The sequence below is a fragment of the Argopecten irradians genome, chromosome 9 (assembly GCF_041381155.1).
Source record: "Argopecten irradians isolate NY chromosome 9, Ai_NY, whole genome shotgun sequence".
NCBI lineage: Eukaryota > Metazoa > Mollusca > Bivalvia > Pectinida > Pectinidae > Argopecten > Argopecten irradians.
The window spans coordinates 9680040-9701838 of NC_091142.1; the positions used below are offsets into that span (position 1 = coordinate 9680040).

The following is a 21799-nucleotide window of genomic DNA, read 5'->3' on the forward strand; positions in this document are numbered from 1 at the left end:
TGTAATAGCAGCGAATGTACGTAATGTGATCTAGAGGCGAACTTGTCAGAATATAGTACCGGCGATAACCATGATAAAACATGTTGTATATTAAAAATAGGAAATAATGATAGAATTCTATTTTGTTAATGATAAAATATAATCATCTTAGTTATAAACGAACAAAAAATACTTTATATAGCAATAGTTTCCCTTGTTTAAAACATAATGTGTTCCTATTTATATTGTAATAGTCAATGATCAACAGGGAAGAAGTGGGTACACTATCATAGTTACTAATAAGTAACGTACTGATATTTGTGCATGATACAGTCATTGTTAAGTTGCTTAATTTCAAAAAAATAAGAATTTTGTATCATTTGTTTAAATCGTTCCATTTTGTGCATTTTCGATTCCCAAGTGTTAAAATTAACTACGGTCACGTGCAATCCGTTTGTCAATTATTTTCAATAAGATATGTTTAAAGATGCTCCACCGCTGACAAATGGTATTTTTAACTAAAAAAAACAGGAGCAGACGAATTAGTATTTTTCTTCAGTTACAAAAATTGCTTACTTTACACCATTACCACCATTGAAAAGTCTGAGCTTCTAATTTTACTTCAAGTTAAAAGTATGAAAAATAACTAATTGCATCCCGAAAAAATTCTGTGACACTATATCATATATGGAATAAAGTACCGATAGCGCCTGCACCAAAGAAGAAATAATGTATTTTATATTATTTTTTATTGTTATTAGGCATATATATACACGATTAAACACCAATTATTGTTCAAATATCATGTATGTTCTGTCGGCGGTGGAGCATCTTTAAATTACATTTAATTTACATATTTAACTATGAAATAACCCATGGGTGTTGGGGTTATGAGCGCACCCGCGGAAATCGAGGATGACTTTTGGGTTTAGCGTGACACCATAGAGTATCAATAAGTTTATATACTTATTATCTCCATCTAATTGTCATTCTTGTGACATATGTCTGGAAGCTATATATCATATATTCTTGTTGTATTGTGTACGATTTACAGTTGTATTGTCTAATAGCAGACTTAGATCATTATACAGACATAGATCTATATATATATATTTGTATCACTTGTTATGAAAACCGTTGGGTGGATGTTACGCTTCAGGTTATCTTACACTGTCAGTATCAGACACAAAATCAAAGATAATTTGTAAGGTTTTACATGCTGTTAAATTATTATCATAGTTTATTGCGTAGTGGCGGGCTTTAAAGGGTATTTGTTGTTAATAAATATTTATATATTAGCTCGCGTCTTGTTATTTTTAGTGACATTAAATACAGGTGTATACATTATAACCTGCCTATTAAGACCACTCAATGACCAAAGAGAATAATGGTCGTTATAGTCAAGTGGTCTTTATACACAGGTTGCATTTTGTTCAAATTGACCATTAGGGATGCAAGAATTGAATATCGAGATTTCAGATGGTGCCATTTGGTTGCTTTTGGCGGTTTTTTTTGCATGATCTATTTTTATGCAAAAAAGTTAACACCAAATGAGTCATGCTGATACATCTGTAGGGTATATCAAATATTTTTCAGTCTGGTGATGTCATAGGAAATTAAATCATTTTAAAGTATTATTTCAGGTAGGTACGTTATCTTTGATGCTAAGTGTTCAATGATAGACTTAGCTTGCCATGTCCATATATATACATGCACATAAATATTTACATCCCTCGATACACTTATGTAATGCCACAAGGAATTTTTTTGATAATATAATAAATCATGATTTTGTTTGGGGAGAATATTCATAGAAGCTTTCAAAAATATACGGCTTTTCCTTTGCTGGTTTTTCCTATTATTTTGACTAAAGTTTACTAGCATTCTCATTGCTTTTTTGGTTTACAAGGAACTGGAAGTATGTTAAAACTCTGTTTGCCTTAAAATCTTCTACAGTAGAACCCCAACTTTTTGGGTTTGAGATCACATATTGTTTTCTTAGATGCACTAAATAATAGCATCTCAGAGCCCAAAATTATCAAGAATTCATTCTATTAATAAAACATATCATGTCAATAGGAATATAATACTTCACACCCTTTGATTTATCATTATTTTAGCAATATAAGGATATATGATTTTTCTCGAAAAAAACTATAACGCGGTACTTAACCATTCGGTTGACAAATTTACCGGTCATGGAATTTTTTTTTTTGAAATTTTGAATATTGGTCTCTTACATAATGCTCTAAAGAGTTACTTATGTTTTTGGTGTACAAGAACCGTAAGTTGGTAAACTACTTCCGTTAAAACTCTGTTAAGCTACAAATCTTCTATAAAAAGCAAGCTATCTTTCGGGGTTTAAGATTAAATATTTTTTCTTAAATGCGCTAAATAATAACATTTCAGTGTCTAATATTATCAGAAAATCATTCCATTAAGTGAAGACATAACAAAGTTAATTATACTATAAAAATGAAAACTAGAACGAACCAAATATAAAAATCATGATTATTTATTCCAACATCACAATGAAATACATGATGTATACCCACAAAATCTTCACATTTACAATGTAAAGAGTATAAATCTGGGGAAAAATAAATATAGATACAGAGCGGTGCAAAAAATAAATTTATCATTTTTTTTTTACATCATATTCAATCATTTCATATTGAGCAAAGAAGCCTGACTGACAATGATTAAATAGTCTACACAGATGACATAGCAAGGTCAGAAATTATAGTGTAGAGAATGAAATGGCATCGATTTAGTAAATACCAGTCTAATTAAAACCTAATATAAAAAGAAAAAAACAACAGAGTTGTTGTATTTTAGGCGCATGCACAATCAGAAATCAATCAATTTGGGTTTAAGATTGACTGAATATTTTTTCAAATGCAAAGAATTATTTTGTTTGACTTTAAAGGTCTGTAAGAAACTAAACTGTTCAAGTTAAAAGTGTAAAGTATGTAAATTTTGTCACTGAGGAAAAATGTATTAGCACCATTCTTTAGTTGTTTTAATTGATTATGCTATTTGTCAGTTATGTAGTTTGCTATTGAAGATGGCATTACACTTTATTGAAATACAAAATTTTAGACTAGAAATAGCTTTTTTACTTTTTCCCACCATAATGAAATAAAGCTTGTCCTAGATTTTTTTTATTGAATGTCATTTTTCTTAATTACAAATATAATTGATACCCATAATTCTATTTCTTCACGTTATGAATCTAAATATACACCAAAGGTGCCTTACTAGGAATCAAGATAACAGACGTATCAAAAAGAAACAAGTGAAAATTTGAACATGATCCACAGATTGTGTAAGCTAGCTATACCCTACTAAAATAACAATGAACAAATGACGAGGGCATCAGCCGCTTTAACGTAGTGGAATAAGACGCAATGGGACAAGACTACTTGTAAATCTAAACCCCCCTCCCCCAAATTTCATCAAATTGTTAAGACTTCAATGTAACAGTATCATATACTGCAACAGCTATGTTAAGTTAACGTTAAGATGAGCGCCAGAAATCAGCCGAGAGGAATCCCTCTGGATTTGGTATCTGTCTGTTATGTTTGAGACAGGTTTCTAAGAATGTCTCTAGCCGTGTGAGTGGTCCTCCCCCGGACGCTGAGGCCACCTGTTTCAGTTTTGGTAAGTACTCCTTGATGAGTAGGTATAAAAGTTTTTGGAATTGTTTCCCGTATCTTGCGTTGAGAGCGTTTCCTGTCACATGTAACATATCGTAGATCATGGTGGCGGTGATATCGGGGTGCGGGTGAATGTTCATTACCCGTGACAACCAGATCCAGGCGTTTTCTATCCCATGTGGGTGGGTATTTTGAGTTCCGCGAAGTGGAGGTGGTGGAGCTACCATTATGGCTGCATACAGACGCATCATTCCTGACATTCTTTTCAAGAACTGGTCCTGTTTTTCTACACTCCCATCAGCATTGTATCTGTAGCCCAACGCCCTGGAAATCAGAAATATAAGATGTCTTTTAAATACAAGATATCATTAGGCAGACACAAGATGGATAACAAATTGAATACGGTCAGCAGTGGGAGAAATGAGATATCCTGACATATTACTGCAAACTTTCCATCTCTGGGTCAAGAGTTAAAATCCCAGGTTAAGCAGTTGCCAGATACTGACAGCTAGTCAGTATTTTTTCTCCAGGTACTCCAGCTTTCCTCTTCCTAAAAACCTAGCACATCCTTAAATTACTGTAAAAAAAACTATTTTCCTGGTAGTTTTATTTTAGAGTTTTTCGTGCTGTCGTTTAAGCTTAAATTCATGTACAGCACCAAATTTAGTAAAAGGATATTTCTGGTATTGAATTGTGCTAATTTATATCTCTACTGATGATTATATTTTACCGGTACACATTTGAGCCAAGATCTGACAGCACAAAAAATAGGTACTTTTATCACATATATGGCCCGTCCAGCCATGTCATACGGCGATGTCATACATATTGTAAGACCCATGTTTTGACCTCATAATATATATATAACATTGCATGATTGTCTCATTAGACAGAGACATCATATCCGAGCCAGATTTCTACTGTTTTATATAGAGAGGAAATTTTTTGCTTATATTTCTATTAATAAAAGTTATGATAAATAGAATCTTACACTCATGACTATGTGATATGAAATTTATCAAACTCGTTAATGATTGTGGCATATCAAATTATTGAACTCGTTTGATACATTTCATATCACATAGCCATTCATGAAAGATCTTTTATTTACAATACCATTGATGTTAATAGGACCTTAGTCTAATCTGAGAGTGACTAATTGGTACCTGTGGTAGTCTTCCGTGGACTGTCCCTCTTGTCGTGGTATGTAGTAAGGGACAGTATAGGGACACGTGGTGTGTAGATGACTTAGGAACATGTTACCAATATCTGGGTGTTCCAGCCACAGACCAACAAACACCATTGCCGTGGCAAACGCTGTTTCGTGTTTAGATGACACCTGTTCATCTCCTTTTTTCTAAAAGCAAAAAAAATTAATAAAAGTAGAAAAATGAAAACGTAAAAATAATTAAAATTTTATTACAGAAATTTTGACACCAAACATTTTATCCGCTTTACTATTATTTTCTCAAAACATTTATCGTAGTAAACAAAGGTAACTATGTACACAACAAATTCCAATTGTCAAGAACTAATATGAGTTACCTGTTGGCCTTTTTGTTCTTCAATCAATTCCAAACATATAGTATATGGACAATTAAGAAACAATTAGAATAAGTCAACAACTACAGAATAAGAAAGATCCTGGCTTGATAAATCAACATGATAAAGAAATAGTGAAAACAAACTTCAATGGCAAAATTCCAACAAGAATGCCTTAAGCTGTATAGTATGCATAATTGTGAATATTCCTACACCAATCATATACCACTTGGCAATGAGGCAGCTATCATGAATTTTCACCACATGACACTTGGGGCTCTTTATAATTCTGGAGAAATATTCTTTCAGTACTTCCAGAGAAAAAGAAGTAACATTCTTAAATATTACTACAATTATCCTAGGTGGGGGTATGTTAGCTTACACTCCAACCATTCCCTAAATGGAATATGTACTAATTACTGAGAAAATCCTACGTATAATATTGACCAGGTTTTTATCACTTACCACAATCAATTTAGCGGCCAGGTTTTTATCACTTACCACAATCAATTTAGCGGCCAGGTTTTTATCACTAACCACAATCATTTTAGCAGCCAGGTTTTTATCACTAACCACAATCATTTTAGTGGCCAGGTTTTTATCACTAACCACAATCATTTTAGTGGCCAGGTTTTTATCACTTACCACAATCATTTTAGCCGCCAGGTTTTTACAGAACGTTAAAGCCTGTGGATGAACGCTGACATTCACTCGTTTATTGCCAACTTCAACGGACTTGCCCGACATTAAATCCAGCAGCCGCTTGAGTTTCTCTCGCAGATGCTCACCACTGACAGCAGATATGGCATTGATAGGAGTATTCACAGCCTTTTGTAGGTCAAACTTTAACTTCTTAGACTGAAAAAGAGAAAATAAATTACATGAACAATTAAATCTTTGAGATGTATTCCAGATATAATTCATCATTCAGCTTTGAAAACACAGAGAGAAAACCTCCCATTTCTAAAGAGTGGAACAGTTTATCACAAGTCTAATATTAAATCAAAGTTAGAGTGAATGAAAGATGTATTCAAATATTACTCGTTAAGAAACTTAATTCTTAAAACACCTCGTGTGCTGAGATGTAATTACATTGTATTTTGACAAAATCAGATTAATTAAAATACATAAACTTTAAAGATTCTACACTGCTGACAAATGGTATTTTTTTGCTATCAAAAACAGGAGCAGACAAATTTAGTATTTTTCTTCAGCAACAAAAATATATATATTTTACACCATTACCATCATTTAAAAGTGGTTTTTTTTTATTATTCTTTAAAATACTTGAATAATCAGAAATAATTAATTGCATCCATGACACTAAGCCTTATATGGAATGAAGTACTGATTGCACACGCACCGAGAGCAAAATAAATTCAAACTAAATTATCTTATATGTACATGTATTTTTATTTTAATTAGACAAATTAATACACACAATTACATACCAATTATTGTTCAAATGTGTATCCTTTAATTATGCTCTGTCGGCAGTGAAGCATCTTTAAAGACAATAGGCAGATTCCCTAAGTAACTACTGTTAATCACATATAACTGGCCCATCAAGACATGCCATACGGCCTTGTCATAAATATCGTAAGACACATATTTGATAACACTACTATAACGCCACATATAGTTTTGACATCATTATCTATATATGACGTTGCGTGATTGTCTAAGTAGACGGACCCATCACATCCAAGTCAGATTTCTACTGTTTTATATACAGACAAAATTTAAAGTTTTACTTAAATTTCTATTAATAAAAGTTATGTGATAATAGAATCTTACACTCGTGTCTATGTAATATGAAATTTATGAAACTTGTTGAATAATTTTATTTGGCAATCGCCTAAAGGCTAGTGGCATATCAAATTATTGAACTCATTTGATAAATTTCATATCTCATAGCCACTCATGTAAGATCCTCTATATATAGATAAACCAGGTAGAACTGACCTCCGGGATAGACAGCGGTTTGATCAGCTCCTCCGTCTTTTTCAGGTCCTCCTGAAGTTTGGTGTACCACTGGAATGCCTCTAAATCTACACACTGAATTTCATCGTCAGCCACTGTAACAGAACAAAGTCCTGATAATCATTTGAAACTCCAATAAAACAAACTTGGCTTATAAAATGCTCATGTATAACAAAATACTAATCCCCAATTTTACCTGGGTATATATTGAAGATTAAATAATTTAAAATAAATGTAAACTTACTTTGTATTTTACAAAACAAATTTTAGTTCATAATGAAATCAGAATTGAATTTTGTACACTTATACTTCAATGTCAATTTCCAAATATTTTATTGACAAATAGATATTAAATGTCAATAGGATTGGACATAAGGCATAGGCTTATTGCTCTCCTGATATAGAGGCAAAGTAAACATAAAACATATTAAAGATAAAGGTAAGGGGAGGCAACTCCCTGATGAAGAAAGAGAAATGATCAATTATTAATTATTTATTGTAACTCTTTAAATCTACATTTATCTTTTTAATGTGTTCATCAAATTTGACCTATAGTTATTTACCTGTATGTCTGGTAAGCTTACATAGGAGGCCATATAGCATATATCCTACCAGGTTGACCTCTGACCTATACCAATTATCTGTAGTGGGCCTACCATCAGGTGACACCAGATTGACCTCTGACCTATACCAATTATCTGTAGTGGGCCTACCATCATGTGACACCAGATTGACCTCTGACCTATACCAATTATCTGTAGTTGGCCTACCATCATGTGACACCAGATTGACCTCTGACCTATACCAATTATCTGTAGTGGGCCCACCATCTTGTGACACCAGATTGACCTCTGACCTATACTGATTATCTGTAGTTGGCCTAACATCATGTGACACCAGATTGACCTCTGACCTATACTGATTATCTGTAGTTGGCCTAACATCATATGACACCAGATTGACATCTGACCTGTCCAGTACATCATGTGATACTTACAAGCTGCTGCTCCCCCTGAGGCCGAGCTATTTTTGTTTGTAGAAGCCCCGGCTTGGGCTGATGCTGCCGCGGCGGCCTTGGCCTGTATTAATCAATACACACAATCATAAATCCGAGATACAAGGGATTCAGTATTAAACAAGTATTTGCCCACACAGATTTAGCAGATATTCATAATGATGCAAACATGAGAAAGCTAGTTATATTTAACAGGAAGAAATCTTGGATATTTTTGTTATTAATTTGTTTATCACTAAGCTAATTCCCAAATGATGAGGACTGCAGTGTGAAAAAAGAGATGAAAACAGAACAATCTGATTAAAATACAGCTCCTTATAACCACTCTGTTCAATAGAGGGTCTGACAACATCCCATAAGAGGTCATGTTCAGATGAACTTTATACCACCTGTACTTCAGATCAAATTGCTACATCATTTTGTCCCATTATAGATATATCGGGTACATTTAGCTTTCGTCGTTCTCTTTAGGTGAAATGACTACATACACGAAAATAATTCTGACAGCTTTTTCAAACTATTTTGTCCCCCGAAATTCACTTTCAAGATTCTGAATGTAACAATTGGAAGTGACCCTTAATGGAATGTTGTCAGATTCTCTTATCAAATGAAGTTATAATTAGGATCTGTATTTAAATCAGATTGGAAGAATAAGTGACTTAAACAGGGGACTTTGTATAGGAAACTCTCATGCTCCCTCCTTACCCCTGGAATCCTCAGTTACTCATTCACAAACGACCGACAAACCGACAGCCAGACAAGATAATACCTTCTCACTCTCCAAATCATAAACGATCGACAGACCGACAGTCAGACAGACAAAATATTACCCTCTCACACTCCGACTTACAAATGACCGACAGCCAGACAGACACAATAATACCCTCTCACTCTCCAACTCATAAACGATCGACAGTCAGACAGACAAGATAATACCCTCTCACTCTCCGACTAATAAACGACCGACAGTCAGACAGACAAGATAATACCCTCTCACTCTCCGACTAATAAATGACCAACAGACCAACAGTCAGACAGACAAGATAATACCCTCTCACTCTCCGACTAATAAACGACCGACAGTCAGACAGACAAGATAATACCCTCTCACTCTCCGACTAATAAACCCACCGACAGTCAGACAGACAAGGTAATACCCTCTCACTCTCCGACTAATAAACGACCCATAAACGACCAACTGACCGACTGACAGACAGACAGACAGACAAGATAATACCCTCTCACTCTGACTCACAAACAACTGACCGACAGACAGACTAGGTATATTCTCCCTCACTCTCTGATTCATAAACGACCAACTGACCGACTGACAGACAGACAGACAAGATAATACCCTCTCACTCTGACTCACAAACAACTGACCGACAGACAGACTAGGTAATTCGCCCTCACTCTCTGATTTATAAACGACCAACTGACCGATTGACAGACAGACAGACAAGATAATACCCCTTCAATGTGACTCACAAACAATGGACTGACTGGCTGACAGTCAGACAGACAAGATAATTCCTACTCAATCTCTGACTCATAAACGACTGACCGACAGACAGACTAGGTAATTCGCCCTCACTCTCTCACTCTCCAAACGACCGGCTGACCGACCGACAGTCAGACAGACAAGATAATACCCTCTCACTCTGACTCACAAACAACTGACCGACAGACAGACTAGGTAATTCTCCCTCACTCTCTGATTCATAAACGACCAACTGACCGACTGACAGACAGACAGACAAGATAATACCCTCTCACTCTGACTCACAAACAACTGACCGACAGACAGACTAGGTAATTCTCCCTCACTCTCTGATTCATAAACGACCAACTGACCGATTGACAGACAGACAGACAATATAATACCCCTTTCATGTGACTCACAAACGAAGGACAGACAGCTGGCTGACAGTCAGACAGACAAGATAATTCCTACTCAATCTCTGACTCATAAACGACCAGCCAACTGACCGACAGACAGACAGACAAGAGAAGATAATTCCGCCTCATTCTTACTCACAAACAACTTTTTTACTCACAAACAACTGACAGTGAAGGTAATTCCAGTATAAACACCTCTCTCCATTTTGTTGCGGGAGTGTATAACAGCAGTAGGTATGACTTACCTGTTCCTCTTGTCTCTTAGCTTCAGCTGCTGCTTCTGCTGCAGCTACTTTCACTTTCTCTTCTTCTAGCTTTTGTTTTTTTTCTTCTGCAATATATATACCAATTGGTAAATATATAGGTCTACACTGGTCATGAGGAAATTTTGTTTTTATCTAGTATGCATCAGAATTATAAAAACCCAATCATCTATCAAATATGTGAAGAATTCCTACTAGTAACTTATGTTTACAATGCCATTCAAAACTCATATTCTTATCATAATTAAATAATTCTGGAAAAGCACAACAAAATATTGCTAACCTATTCTCTTTGTGATAGCCTCGTAAGCATTCAGAGCAAACATGACGGCCTCCTTGAGTTTATCTTGTAGATTAGGGTTGACTTCTCCTGTCTGTGCCTCGCGTTTGATATGACCCTCCAGATCTGTGCTGGTCTTGTTGATGCGTTCTACTATCACTTTACACTGCTCCGACAGCTTTCTCTGTACTGAACAGTTGGGCTGTATAGCCACGATCCGATTTTGTACGGTCTTCAGGTCAGTAAATAACTGCTTTAATTTCTCCTCTCTGTCCTTCTTCTCTTGTTCTCTGTGAATCAAGTCGTAACAATTAATTAATCTGTGAATGCTGATAGTGTAACTAACACTGTAATGGCGATCAATGACAAAAGCAAAATTTATTACAGTTAGACCCATAGAGGAAAATTTACTTACACAACTTCGACTGCCCTTACCATCCATCATTTGTACTCAGAGCTTTAAATCTCGCCAGATGTTGATACTTTCACTGGAAGCAGCATGTTTTGTCTCTCAAATGTTATTCGTACCAAAATTTCACTTCATATTTTCCGAGTTTTTTTTAAGTTTTCTGAATTCAAATTTTCTGAGCTCTTTTATCAAAGATTAAGAGGGATGTGTTAACGCTGTATATTTAAAGCTGCTACTTACTTTTTCCTTATTTCATCTTGGATCTGTTCATGTTTTCTTTCTAACATCTAGTGGAAGTAAATAAAGAAAAATGTACACATAATTCCTGGTTAAAGATAACATTTTAGCAACTTGTAAATATCTTTTTTATTGATTTATTTCACTGTCTATAACATGTTCTATATATAATGTGCCTTGATTAAGGGGCAGATTTACTATCAATGGGGGGAAGTGGTGGCTGAGTGTTTAAGATGTCGCGACATATTGCCACAAGCTCTCCATCTCTGGAATGCTATTCGGGGCAGTTACATTTTCTCGTGATACTCCACTACTATAAAAACCTAGCACATCCTAACATGAACCTGGCTGTAAATAGGACATAAATTAAACCACCACACCAATGGTTACCATGGTAACAATGACACATTGTAGGTTTTTACCTGGGCATGTTTCTTGTGATCTTCCTGCATCTTTTGGTAAGCTTTGGCTGACTCATCTCTCCTGCAAATAAAAAGGTGTATGATAATGATAATTGATGACACCAAACATTAAGTTCATCTGGCTTCCAGAATGTGACTGGTTTATGCCAACTTGACCAGAATGTTCAGCCATGCAACATGATGTATTAAAGATGCTACACTGCTAACAAATGGTATTTCTTCACTAAAAAACACAGAAGCAGACGAATTAGTATTTTTTCTTCAGTTACAAAAATTACTTACTTTACACCATTACCACCATTGAAAAGTCTGAGCTTCTAATTTTACTTCAAGTTAAAAGTATGAAAAATAATTATGTGCATCCCGAAAAAATTCCGTGACACTATATCATATATGGAATAAAGAACCGATAGCGCATGCACCAAAGAAGAAATAATGTATTTTATATTATTTTTTTATGTTAATTAGGCATATATATACACGATTAAACACCAATTATTGTTCAAATGTCATGTATGCTCTGTCGGCGGTGGAGCATCTTTAAGGCTGCATTGTATTAGATGCCTTCTGTAAATATTTACACTTTTTGTACAGTTTCAGTATGATAATTACCCTTTTTTGTGCTGCTGAAGAATGGTTTCTTGTTGCTGTTGAGCTTTGAGGATATTTTTACGTTCCAGATCCTTAAGTTGTCTTTCTGTTCTCTGCTGTAGCTGTTCACTGTGAGTCTGAAACTCTTTAGCTTTTTTTGATACTGCATCCTAGAAATTAAATGCCAGCTATTTACAACTTCAAGAAAGCAAATGCAATATTAAAGTTGAAATTATATCAAACATTCAAACAAAGTTTTAATATTTAAAAAACATTGTTTGTCTCACAATGATACAAAATCCAACTGTAGTATTAGTATATATTCTTCATGTTACCATGAGTTTATCTCAATAGTTTGGCAGATAAAACATATCATTGAACATTTGCCTTCTAATAGTAAATCTGTCCCAGTTTATGAAAATGCCCTTTGAATTATACAGAGAAAACAGTTATGTTGTAGACTCAGTATATATACGTACTAGTGATCTTACACATTTGAATTGTATGGGTGCTACCATGTAACTTAGCCTCAGACCAGTGGATGTGTACTATTTCGTGAGAAAAACTAGTATCAGGTTCTCTGATATAAGAATTCTAATGCACTAAAATAAAGCCAATTAAAACCGTTAGAACTCTGACAAAACTGTTCCGTTTAATCCTTATACATGTATACTTAAGGAGACCTGATTCAGAATATGTGAGCCCCAGTGACGACAAGGGAGCTTGCAATTTTGGTCCTACCTTGACCTTTTTGTCACAAGAGCGTTGATAATCTTTGATAGCCTTTACGCTCCTGACAAAATCTGGAGACACAACGATGGTAGGCTTCCGTGGTGGGACCTGTAGCGCTTTTATTGTGAGTTGTCCTGAATCATCACTTTTGCTGAGGAAAAAAACAAAACTGATTATTAAACATTTTACTTAGTTACTCATGTACAAATAATTCTAATGTTGGAAGAGTCTATCTGACCATGACATTATATAGCGGTGATAAGGATGGAAGAGTCCATCGTGATTTTACAGGGGTGTTCAAGCTTAAACATGTAGGTTTCTAACACACATGGTCATTTTGTAAGTCTGTGATAAGGAGTAATTAAAATACATGAGACTGGAGTCATTGTCCATGGTTGTTTTTTCATCTTGTTGTCTGTGATATAATCAATAGTAATTGTTCGAACAATGAGCACAAGAACATTTTTAATAAAGGAAACATGGAAAATGATATTCATATTTAAACATCACACAGTGAAAGAGAAAACTTACAAATCATACGATTCTTCACTGTGTTCTTGTTTTTCTTCATAGCTCTTTTCCTGCCTGTGATGTCCCTTTCCTTGTTGATAGTTTGGACTTACGGGCTTGTACCTGGATTCATCATGACATCGTGATAACTTTGGAATAGAAGAGACGTCTTCTAAGAATTCCTGAAACAAAGAAAACATAATTCCATGATTTACAGGACTCTTCTAGATAAGTCCTGTCAGACATTTTGAAAAGCCTCTATTGCTCTTTGTAATATGGGACTCATAAAAAAATATGATTGATCGAAAGGCGTACATGTCATGTCAATGTGAGCGCAACAAAAATAATATCTCCCTTGAAATGTCTTTTCATGGTAGAATCTGGTCGAATAATTCAGCACTAATTTTAATTAAACATAATGGCATGGTAATTGGTTATTTGGTGACAGAAATATATACGGAACACTGTGAACTTGTTAAACTGAAATAAACAGTAATACCTTATTATATACATTTGTAAGGTTAGGCCTGATGCATATACATACACACTTTTTAGTCATGTTCATGGCATGCAAAGTGATGCAAGTATATACCAAATGGTAGGCATACAAAATACCACTAGTTTAAACAGGGTCTAAACCTTAAATGTCAACTTCAATGCCATTAATGTGTGACTACTGCTTCTGAATTTTTCGTCTGACAAGGGAAATACATGTACTCCCATAACATGAGAGTCGACTGGTCAGCCTTTTTTTAATCAGACATTATTTGGCTGTTATGTTTTAATTTCAAAAGTGTCTCGTCGTGCTATACCTCTTACATTGTTGGAGTAGCAACGGAAAATGACATTGAGATATATCTATTTAAAGTGAAAGTAAAAATGTTCTAATATATATATAGTTTTCTGGTTATGTATATATTCATGCATTGTATAGTATATTCAGAAAGCTAAGAATAGGACTGTAGGATTCTAATATAAAAATAGTTTCTAGCAGTAATTGAAAGCACACAATTAGCACAGATAATGAAGAAATATAATAAGAAATCAATCGTTTGATGGGTCAGGGGAGACAAATCTTTAATTTCGTCGCTGGAAAACCCCTTTTATATTTATATCACTATCCGACTATATTTAGTATCAGTTTAAAACAAACAAAGGGTCATCTGGTATGCTCTCAAACAGATTTACTAATTACTAACACTAATGTTTCGTCCCAAAATTATTCAGAATATATCGAAATCAACTCGGGAGCGAACGGTATTTAGGGCGAAACGACCCGTCACCATTAATATTGGTAAGCATTTTTTAACAAATCTTTGAAATCCTTCTCTTCTGCAGAAATATATATGTTCTATCAAAATTTTGAAATGGTAATGTGGGTGTATTCACTATACAGACCCTCTAGCTTTGCAATTACCGTTCATTTTTTATTTGGATCAATCAATTTCATGATTTGTTTTACCTTTGTCACGTGTGGACTTCTGTCGTAAGAAAGGCGACCTTTAGGTGTAGTTCTCAGACAAGCAACCACGTCAATATTTTGTGGAGATGACATTTCAATATTCAACACAATCTCTTCATTGTCTAGCAAAGGACTAATTTCAGTTTCTTTCAATTTCTATTCTGCAAATTCAAATCCTGTCGGGATCGCTTCCAATCCCCGCCATCTTTATTATTTTAAGTAAAGCTAACATTTTTGATGTAGACGAACTTTCGTATGATCACGAAACGTAAATATAACACATGTTTTTATTCTAAAAAAACTAAAACTTGCATAGAAGTATCCGTAATTATTAAGTAATTAGAATATATTATATTTCCATCTCTACGTATCAAAATAGCAGCTTTTCTTATTTCGTATCGAAAGCCCTTCTTGAGCTTAGTCTTACAAACGCTTTTGAGAGGAGAAAATGCGATCGAAATTAAGCTTTCTGCTGACGCAGATTCGCACATGGTGAAAGTGAAAGAAGAAAATGGACAGATTGTGTAGTAAAGAAGTGATCACTGCAACATGCCTAGGTGTAGGTGTTGGATTACTGATAGGATGGATAAGTCGTGGAAGAGTCATCAGAAGACGGAGACCGTCAACGGGAAATGGTGTCGGAGATTCCGGCGACGTGAGTACATTTGATTATCTGCCATTCCTCACGTGTTTGTTTACGTATGACAACCATCGCCATCGGTAAATTTGATTCTATAAAACTAAGAGAGGCAGAGAAAAATATTACTTTTGAATTGAGTGTGAGGAAACCTAGATATTTGTTTGCATTGAATGATGTGTTGTTTATATATAACATAAGTATTTGCTCAACTAAACATTTTCTAATGCGTCATTCAGTAGCATATAATTGTAGACTTTGTGGCGTATTTTGCTTTGTTTTGGTGTTATGCTAATGATGTTGTATTTGTCTGATTGAGTGGAAAGACACTCAGTGTGCTGCTGTATGTGTAGATCTTGCTGTAACTGTATTGCATATATCTGTAACATGAGAGGAGAAAATGTCATACATGCCATATTTTTTTAGGGGTGGAAAGGGAGATTGATAACCATTTTGAGGGATTTTGGTCTAAAAAGAGGGAGGTATACGCGCGACATATATGAATAAATTAAATATCTGCTTTTTTATGATGAAATTCTGCATTCATATTGAATTTTACTGAAATAAAGGAATGTGTGGTTTTTGCAAAAGTAGTCACATCCCTATATACACCCAGTTCTGGAGCAGTTTTTATTGTTCGAAATATTAGTCTGGGCTTTTTAATAATCTCTGACAATAACGGATAATTAACTTAGATAAAGTTCTTAAATTTACAAGCATTAAATTAAAAAAAAAACCAGAATCGTTACAGTAGTATTCAAAATGTAATTTAATAGAGCAAACGGTAGGCCAATCAACTTCGCTTCGGTTTTATTTTTTTAAAAAACCACGTGTAATTGAAAGATTAAACAAAAATGCTAGCTAGTTAGAGTTTTTAAAGTAAAATCATGGTCTAAACATACACGACATGTTGTCAAATATTCAAATTGAACACGACTATTGCTGGTACCCGCATATAACTTTCGCGATATTCACGTTGCATATACATGTAGCATATACATACGGTAGAATTTTGTTTATCTTTCAACTACACGTGGTTATTTAAAAAATAAAACGTGGAAGCGAAGTTGATTGGCTGCCGTTTTGCTCTACTAAATGGTGTATACGGCGGCCATTACAAATGTGTGAAATAGCCAATTGGTCTCGGAAGTATTTCATTGTACACAGTTTGTTTTAATTTCATAAATGGGATGTAACATGGGGGCAAAGGAGTACATAAGATCCCAATATAAAGGTATGTAAACGTTTTCTCGGCATTGCATGGACGATATATTAGAAATATGCCGCTGACGTAGCGTAGGCCAAATCTGGCCTACGATTTCACATTTTTAAGAGGTACCGCGAGCTGACTATATATTAGGCAAAAAAAAAATTAAAAAAAAAAAAAAAAAAGCCTAATAATATAGGCAGGTTTAGCGGACTACTGTATGTGTAGATCTTGCTGTAATGTATACGGGAGGTTTTGTCTCACGCCGGGAGGTATGGCATGTATGAAATGTAGCAGCCAGACCGGGATTTGAACCCGGGACCCTCAGAACACTAGCCGAGTGCTCTACCAACTGAGCTACCTGGTCACCGATGATCGACCCAGTCCAATCCTGCTACACTCCTCCCTCCTTTCTCGAAGGCTTCGCCCTCGAAGACATACGAGACCCTTACAAACACCACCACCGTGGGTTATTTAGTTGGGCGCCAGTTCTGTAACAAGAGAGGAGAAAATGTAGCAGCCAGACCGGGATTCGAACCCATGACCCTCAGAACACTAGCAGAGTGCTCTATTGACTGAGCTACCTGGTCGATGATCGACCCAGTCCAATCAGGCTACTTATCATTGTGTATCATTCTATTAGTTGTTTCCTTGTGTTTTAGCTTAGTGATAACAACATGCTGTCAGACACTGGCGAGTACAAATTTATAGTGGCCGTTAGGACAGACCTAAGGATGGGAAAAGGGAAGATCGCTGCACAGGTTGGTTACTTTATATCAAAAAAATTCTATTTTATTTATCGAGACATGTAAAATACCCCCTTGGGTTCAAGGGTTTAGGTCTAACATTAAATTTGTTTGAATTTGTGAGTCCCGTGGCCCATACAAATATATGAGAGTCCATTTTGAGTAACAGACATATGAATTATCTAGACTGAAAATTCTCAATTATTTACTTTCCATATTAATGTTGTAATTGAGACATGGGTAAGGTTGAGGCATTATAAACATTAAAACACAGACAGGACATGTTTAACGGTTCCATATGTCTGTTTGTGCGCTGTTTTGACTTATTTTTAATGGATCCACATGTTTGACTATTTTAACAGGTTGCCCATGCTGCAGTCCATGCTAACAATTCCTGTGCTAAACATCACCCTGATATGTTGAAGGAGTGGAAATATTGTGGTCAACCAAAAATTGTGGTGAAAATAGACAGTGAAGCATCACTGTAAGTTTTTTCATCTTCTGATTTTACATCAATGTTTAATAGGAAAAAGTAAAATAGTAAAGATTGGTGGATCATAACAGCACAAATATACCAGGACCAAACTTATTCAATACTAGCTAATTTACAATAAGTGTATAGTAGATTAAATTAATGTAATTATAAAAATTGATTTGACTGAAAAGGACCTAAGTCAGGGGTCAAGGTCAAAATTTTAAAAGTCAAGGTAAAACTTTAATATAATCTTTTAAATTTTAAATTGTAAACTGATCATGACTCTACCCTTAATGTGTTGAATATTTTATATCTTACAGAGTGGCTCTGGCTTCTAAAGCCAGGTCTATAGGTCTGAACGCAAGTGTGATTCGAGACGCTGGACGGACCCAGATTCCTGGAGGTTCTGTCACAGTCTGTGGAGTTGGTCCAGGTAAGTACTCACTGGGTCAGTGTGGAGTTGGTCCAGGTAAGTCTTGTAGAGTTGGTCCAGGTAAGTCTTCACAGGATTCTTGTGGAGTTGGTCCAGGTAAATCTTCACTGATTTCTTGTTGAGTTTGTCCAGGTAAGTCTTCACTGGGTCAGTGTGAAGTCGGTCCAGGTAAGTCTTCACTAGGTTCTTGTGGAGTTGGTCCAGATAAGTCCTCACATGGTCCTTATGGAGTTGATCTGGGTTTATGTTCACTGGGCCCATGTGGAGTTTGTCAATGTAAGTCTTCACTTGGTCCTTGCGGAGTTGGCTCAGGTTAATCTTCACTGGGACCATATGGAGTTGGTCCATGTAAGTCTTCACAGGCTCCTTGGTGAGTTGGTTCAGGTAAGTCTTCACTGGGTCCTTGTGGAGTTTGTCCAGGTAAGTCTTCACAGGCTCCTTGGTGAGTTGGTCCAGGTAGGTCTTCACTGGGTCCTTGTGGAGTTTGTCCAGGTAAGTCTTCACAGGGTCCTTGTGGAGTTGGTCCAGGTAAGTCTTCATTGGGTCCTTGTGGAGTTGGTCCAGGTAAGTCTTCACTGGGTCCTTGTGGAGTTTGTCCAGGTAAGTCTTCACAGGCTCCTTGGTGAGTTGGTCCAGGTAAGCCTTCATTGGGTCCTTGTAGAGTTGGTTCAGGTAAGTTTTCACAGGGTCCTTGTGGAGTTGGTCAAGGTAAGTCTTCACTGGGTCCTTGTGGAGTTTGTCCAGGTAAGTCTTCACAGGCTCCTTGGTGAGTTGGTCCAGGTAAGCCTTCATTGGGTCCTTGTAGAGTTGGTTCAGGTAAGTTTTCACTGGGTCCTTGTGAAGTTGGTCCAGGTAAGTCTTCACAGGATTCTTGTGGAGTTGGTCCAGATAAGTCTTCCCAGGTAAGTCTTCACAAGGTCTTGTGGAGTTGGCCCAGGTAAGTCTTCACAGGGTCTTTGTGGAGTTGGTCCAGGTAAGTCTTCACTTGGTCCTTGTGGAGTTGGTCCAGGTAAGTCTTCAGTGGGACCATATGGAGTTGGTCCATGTAAGTCTTCACTGAGCCCATGTGGAGTTTGTTGATGCAAGTCTTCACTGGGTCCTTGTGAGATTGGAAACTTTACATATATGAAAGTATATGTGTCAGATTTGGTTATAATAGAGTTTATCAATATAATTGGCAGTATATTTCATGCCTTAAACAACATCAAGGGCTTCAATTTAACAAAGCCATATATGATATATATCTCAGGTGTTTGTTTGTTTATGTTTCAGGGCCCAACGACCTTGTCAGCTCTGTAACAGGACATCTCAAGTTGTTATGACGACATTGAAAAAATAAATTTAAGTTATTGATATTAATGCAATTCTCTTCATGAATAGTTTCATGTTCTCACTAATGGCTATCACAAGTGATGCATCTGACAGTGTGGTTACTGAAGCCATTCAGTGTATTGTCACCAGTAAAGAAGAAATACCACATCAACCCTTAGCATTGTGTTTTTTTCTGTGAGCATGCAGGTACATTTCCATTAAAACCATTCACTGGAAATGGATGATATGTTAAATACGATCTCAGTCAATGTCATAATATTATAATTCTACCAGTGACCGGGATATATAATGTTCATTATATTGATGTTTAACTTGTTAAAATTGTTTTTATGCTTTTTGCATTTGTATTATAAGAAAAGTTTTGATATGTATTCTTCAATAAATCATGCTAAGTGTCTCATTATTGTATTGTTCTGATGTTGTCACATGACATGTACATGCAGATTCACATTTTCAAAATTTCTTCCAAAAATAGTTTTCTTATATTATTACTACCACTGAAATCTAAATTTCTGACCATGACATGAGTAAGAGAAGCCTTTTGAAAGTGGGAGAGTTGCCAGGTACTGACCGCTTGTTGGTGATTTTTTCTCAGAGTACTCTGACTTCCTCCACCAACTTACCTGGCACATTCTTAAATGACCCTGGCTGTTAATAGGACATTAAACTTATTAAAAAAAACCCTTGAAAATAATCTTATCTGTTCAAGACTATGATAATATTGCTTAACATATACCATCAATTAATTAAAGATGCTCCAGAGCCGACTGAGCATAAATGATATTTATCGTTTGAAATATAATTGGTGTTTAATTGTGGATGTATATATATATATTTTAATCAACACAAAAAATAATATGAAATAACTTATTTTGCTTTTGATGCATGCGGAATCAGTACTTCATTACATATAGGACATAGGTCCATGGATTTTTTCGACACGCAAATAATTTATTTTTAATACACGTATTTTCATCTTGAAGTAAAATTAGAAGCTCAAAACTTTCAAAGGTGGTAATGGAGTAAAGTAAATAACTTTTGTAATTGAAGTAAAATACTAAATCGCCTGCTCTTGGTCTTGATAGAGAAAAAATATCATTCAGCGGTGGAGCACCTTGAACCTTTGCATAGTTATACAGAAGGAGCTGCGAAAGTAAATACAGTGTACACATGTATTTAGAGATTTCCGTTGAAATCGTGTTCATCATTTGTTGGTAATAACTTTCCTATTGTCTTTATCGACCTGCAGCTTTCGAACCCTTGATGATCTTCCTCATCAGTTGTAACATATATGTCACGAAACTTGAAATAGCAGATCGATCTACACATTTATGTATGTTTTATTATCCCCCGCCCAACGAAGTTGGCGGGGGATATACAAATGGGTTCCGTCCGTCCGTCTGTCCGTCCGTACGAATGGTTTCCGGAGCATAACTCTAAAACCAGTAGAGATATTTCCACGAAACTTCATACACACATTGGTCTTATGGTCTAGTAGTGCCTTTTGCTATTTTTAGGTTTTCATTTTTTGCATTTTGTCCGTAACCATGGAAATATTGCTGAAAATATCATATTTTTGTACCAGGTTCGTTTCCGGAGCATAACTCTAAAACCAGAAGAGATATTTCCACGAAACTTCATAGACACATTGGTCTTATGGTTTAGTAGTGCCTTTTGCTATTTTAAGGTTTTCAGTTTTCGTATTTTTTTCTGTAACCATGGAAACATTGCTGAAAATGGCAGATTTTTGTGTAAGAATCGTTTCTGGAGCACAACTCTAAAACCAGCAGAGATATTTCCATGAAACTTCATAGACACATTGCTCTTATGGTCTAGTAGAGCCTTTTGCTATTTATAGGTTTTCATTTTTTGCACTTTTTCCGTAACCATGGAAACACTGCTGAAAATATCATATTTTTGTACCAGGTTCGTTTCCGCAGCATGCACGGAACTCCATAGGCACATTATTCTTATGGTCTAGTAGTA

The 21799-nt window shown here is 35.6% G+C and overlaps 2 protein-coding genes across 2 annotated transcripts; one reads left to right on the top strand and one right to left on the bottom strand.

The window, feature by feature from the left end:
- Window positions 1–2476: 2476 nt before the first annotated feature.
- LOC138331378 (mRNA export factor GLE1-like) lies at window positions 2477–15209 on the bottom strand. The gene is made up of 13 exons (XM_069278954.1): window positions 14984–15209; window positions 13543–13703; window positions 13021–13162; window positions 12301–12449; window positions 11689–11749; window positions 11270–11316; window positions 10624–10910; window positions 10323–10408; window positions 8161–8242; window positions 7146–7258; window positions 5826–6038; window positions 4805–4995; window positions 2477–3962 (listed from the first exon to the last, which is right to left on the bottom strand). The coding sequence occupies exons 1-13, from the start codon at window positions 15074–15076 to the stop codon at window positions 3500–3502; spliced, it is 2088 nt and encodes a 695-aa protein (XP_069135055.1). The 5' UTR covers window positions 15077–15209; the 3' UTR covers window positions 2477–3499.
- Window positions 15210–15354: 145 nt separating this feature from the next.
- Window positions 15355–20222, top strand: LOC138331379 (peptidyl-tRNA hydrolase 2, mitochondrial-like). The gene is made up of 5 exons (XM_069278955.1): window positions 15355–15638; window positions 17490–17588; window positions 17936–18057; window positions 18369–18481; window positions 19754–20222. Exons 1-5 carry the CDS (start codon window positions 15495–15497, stop codon window positions 19801–19803), a joined length of 528 nt encoding a protein of 175 aa, XP_069135056.1. The 5' UTR covers window positions 15355–15494; the 3' UTR covers window positions 19804–20222.
- The last annotated feature ends 1577 nt before the right edge of the window (window positions 20223–21799 follow it).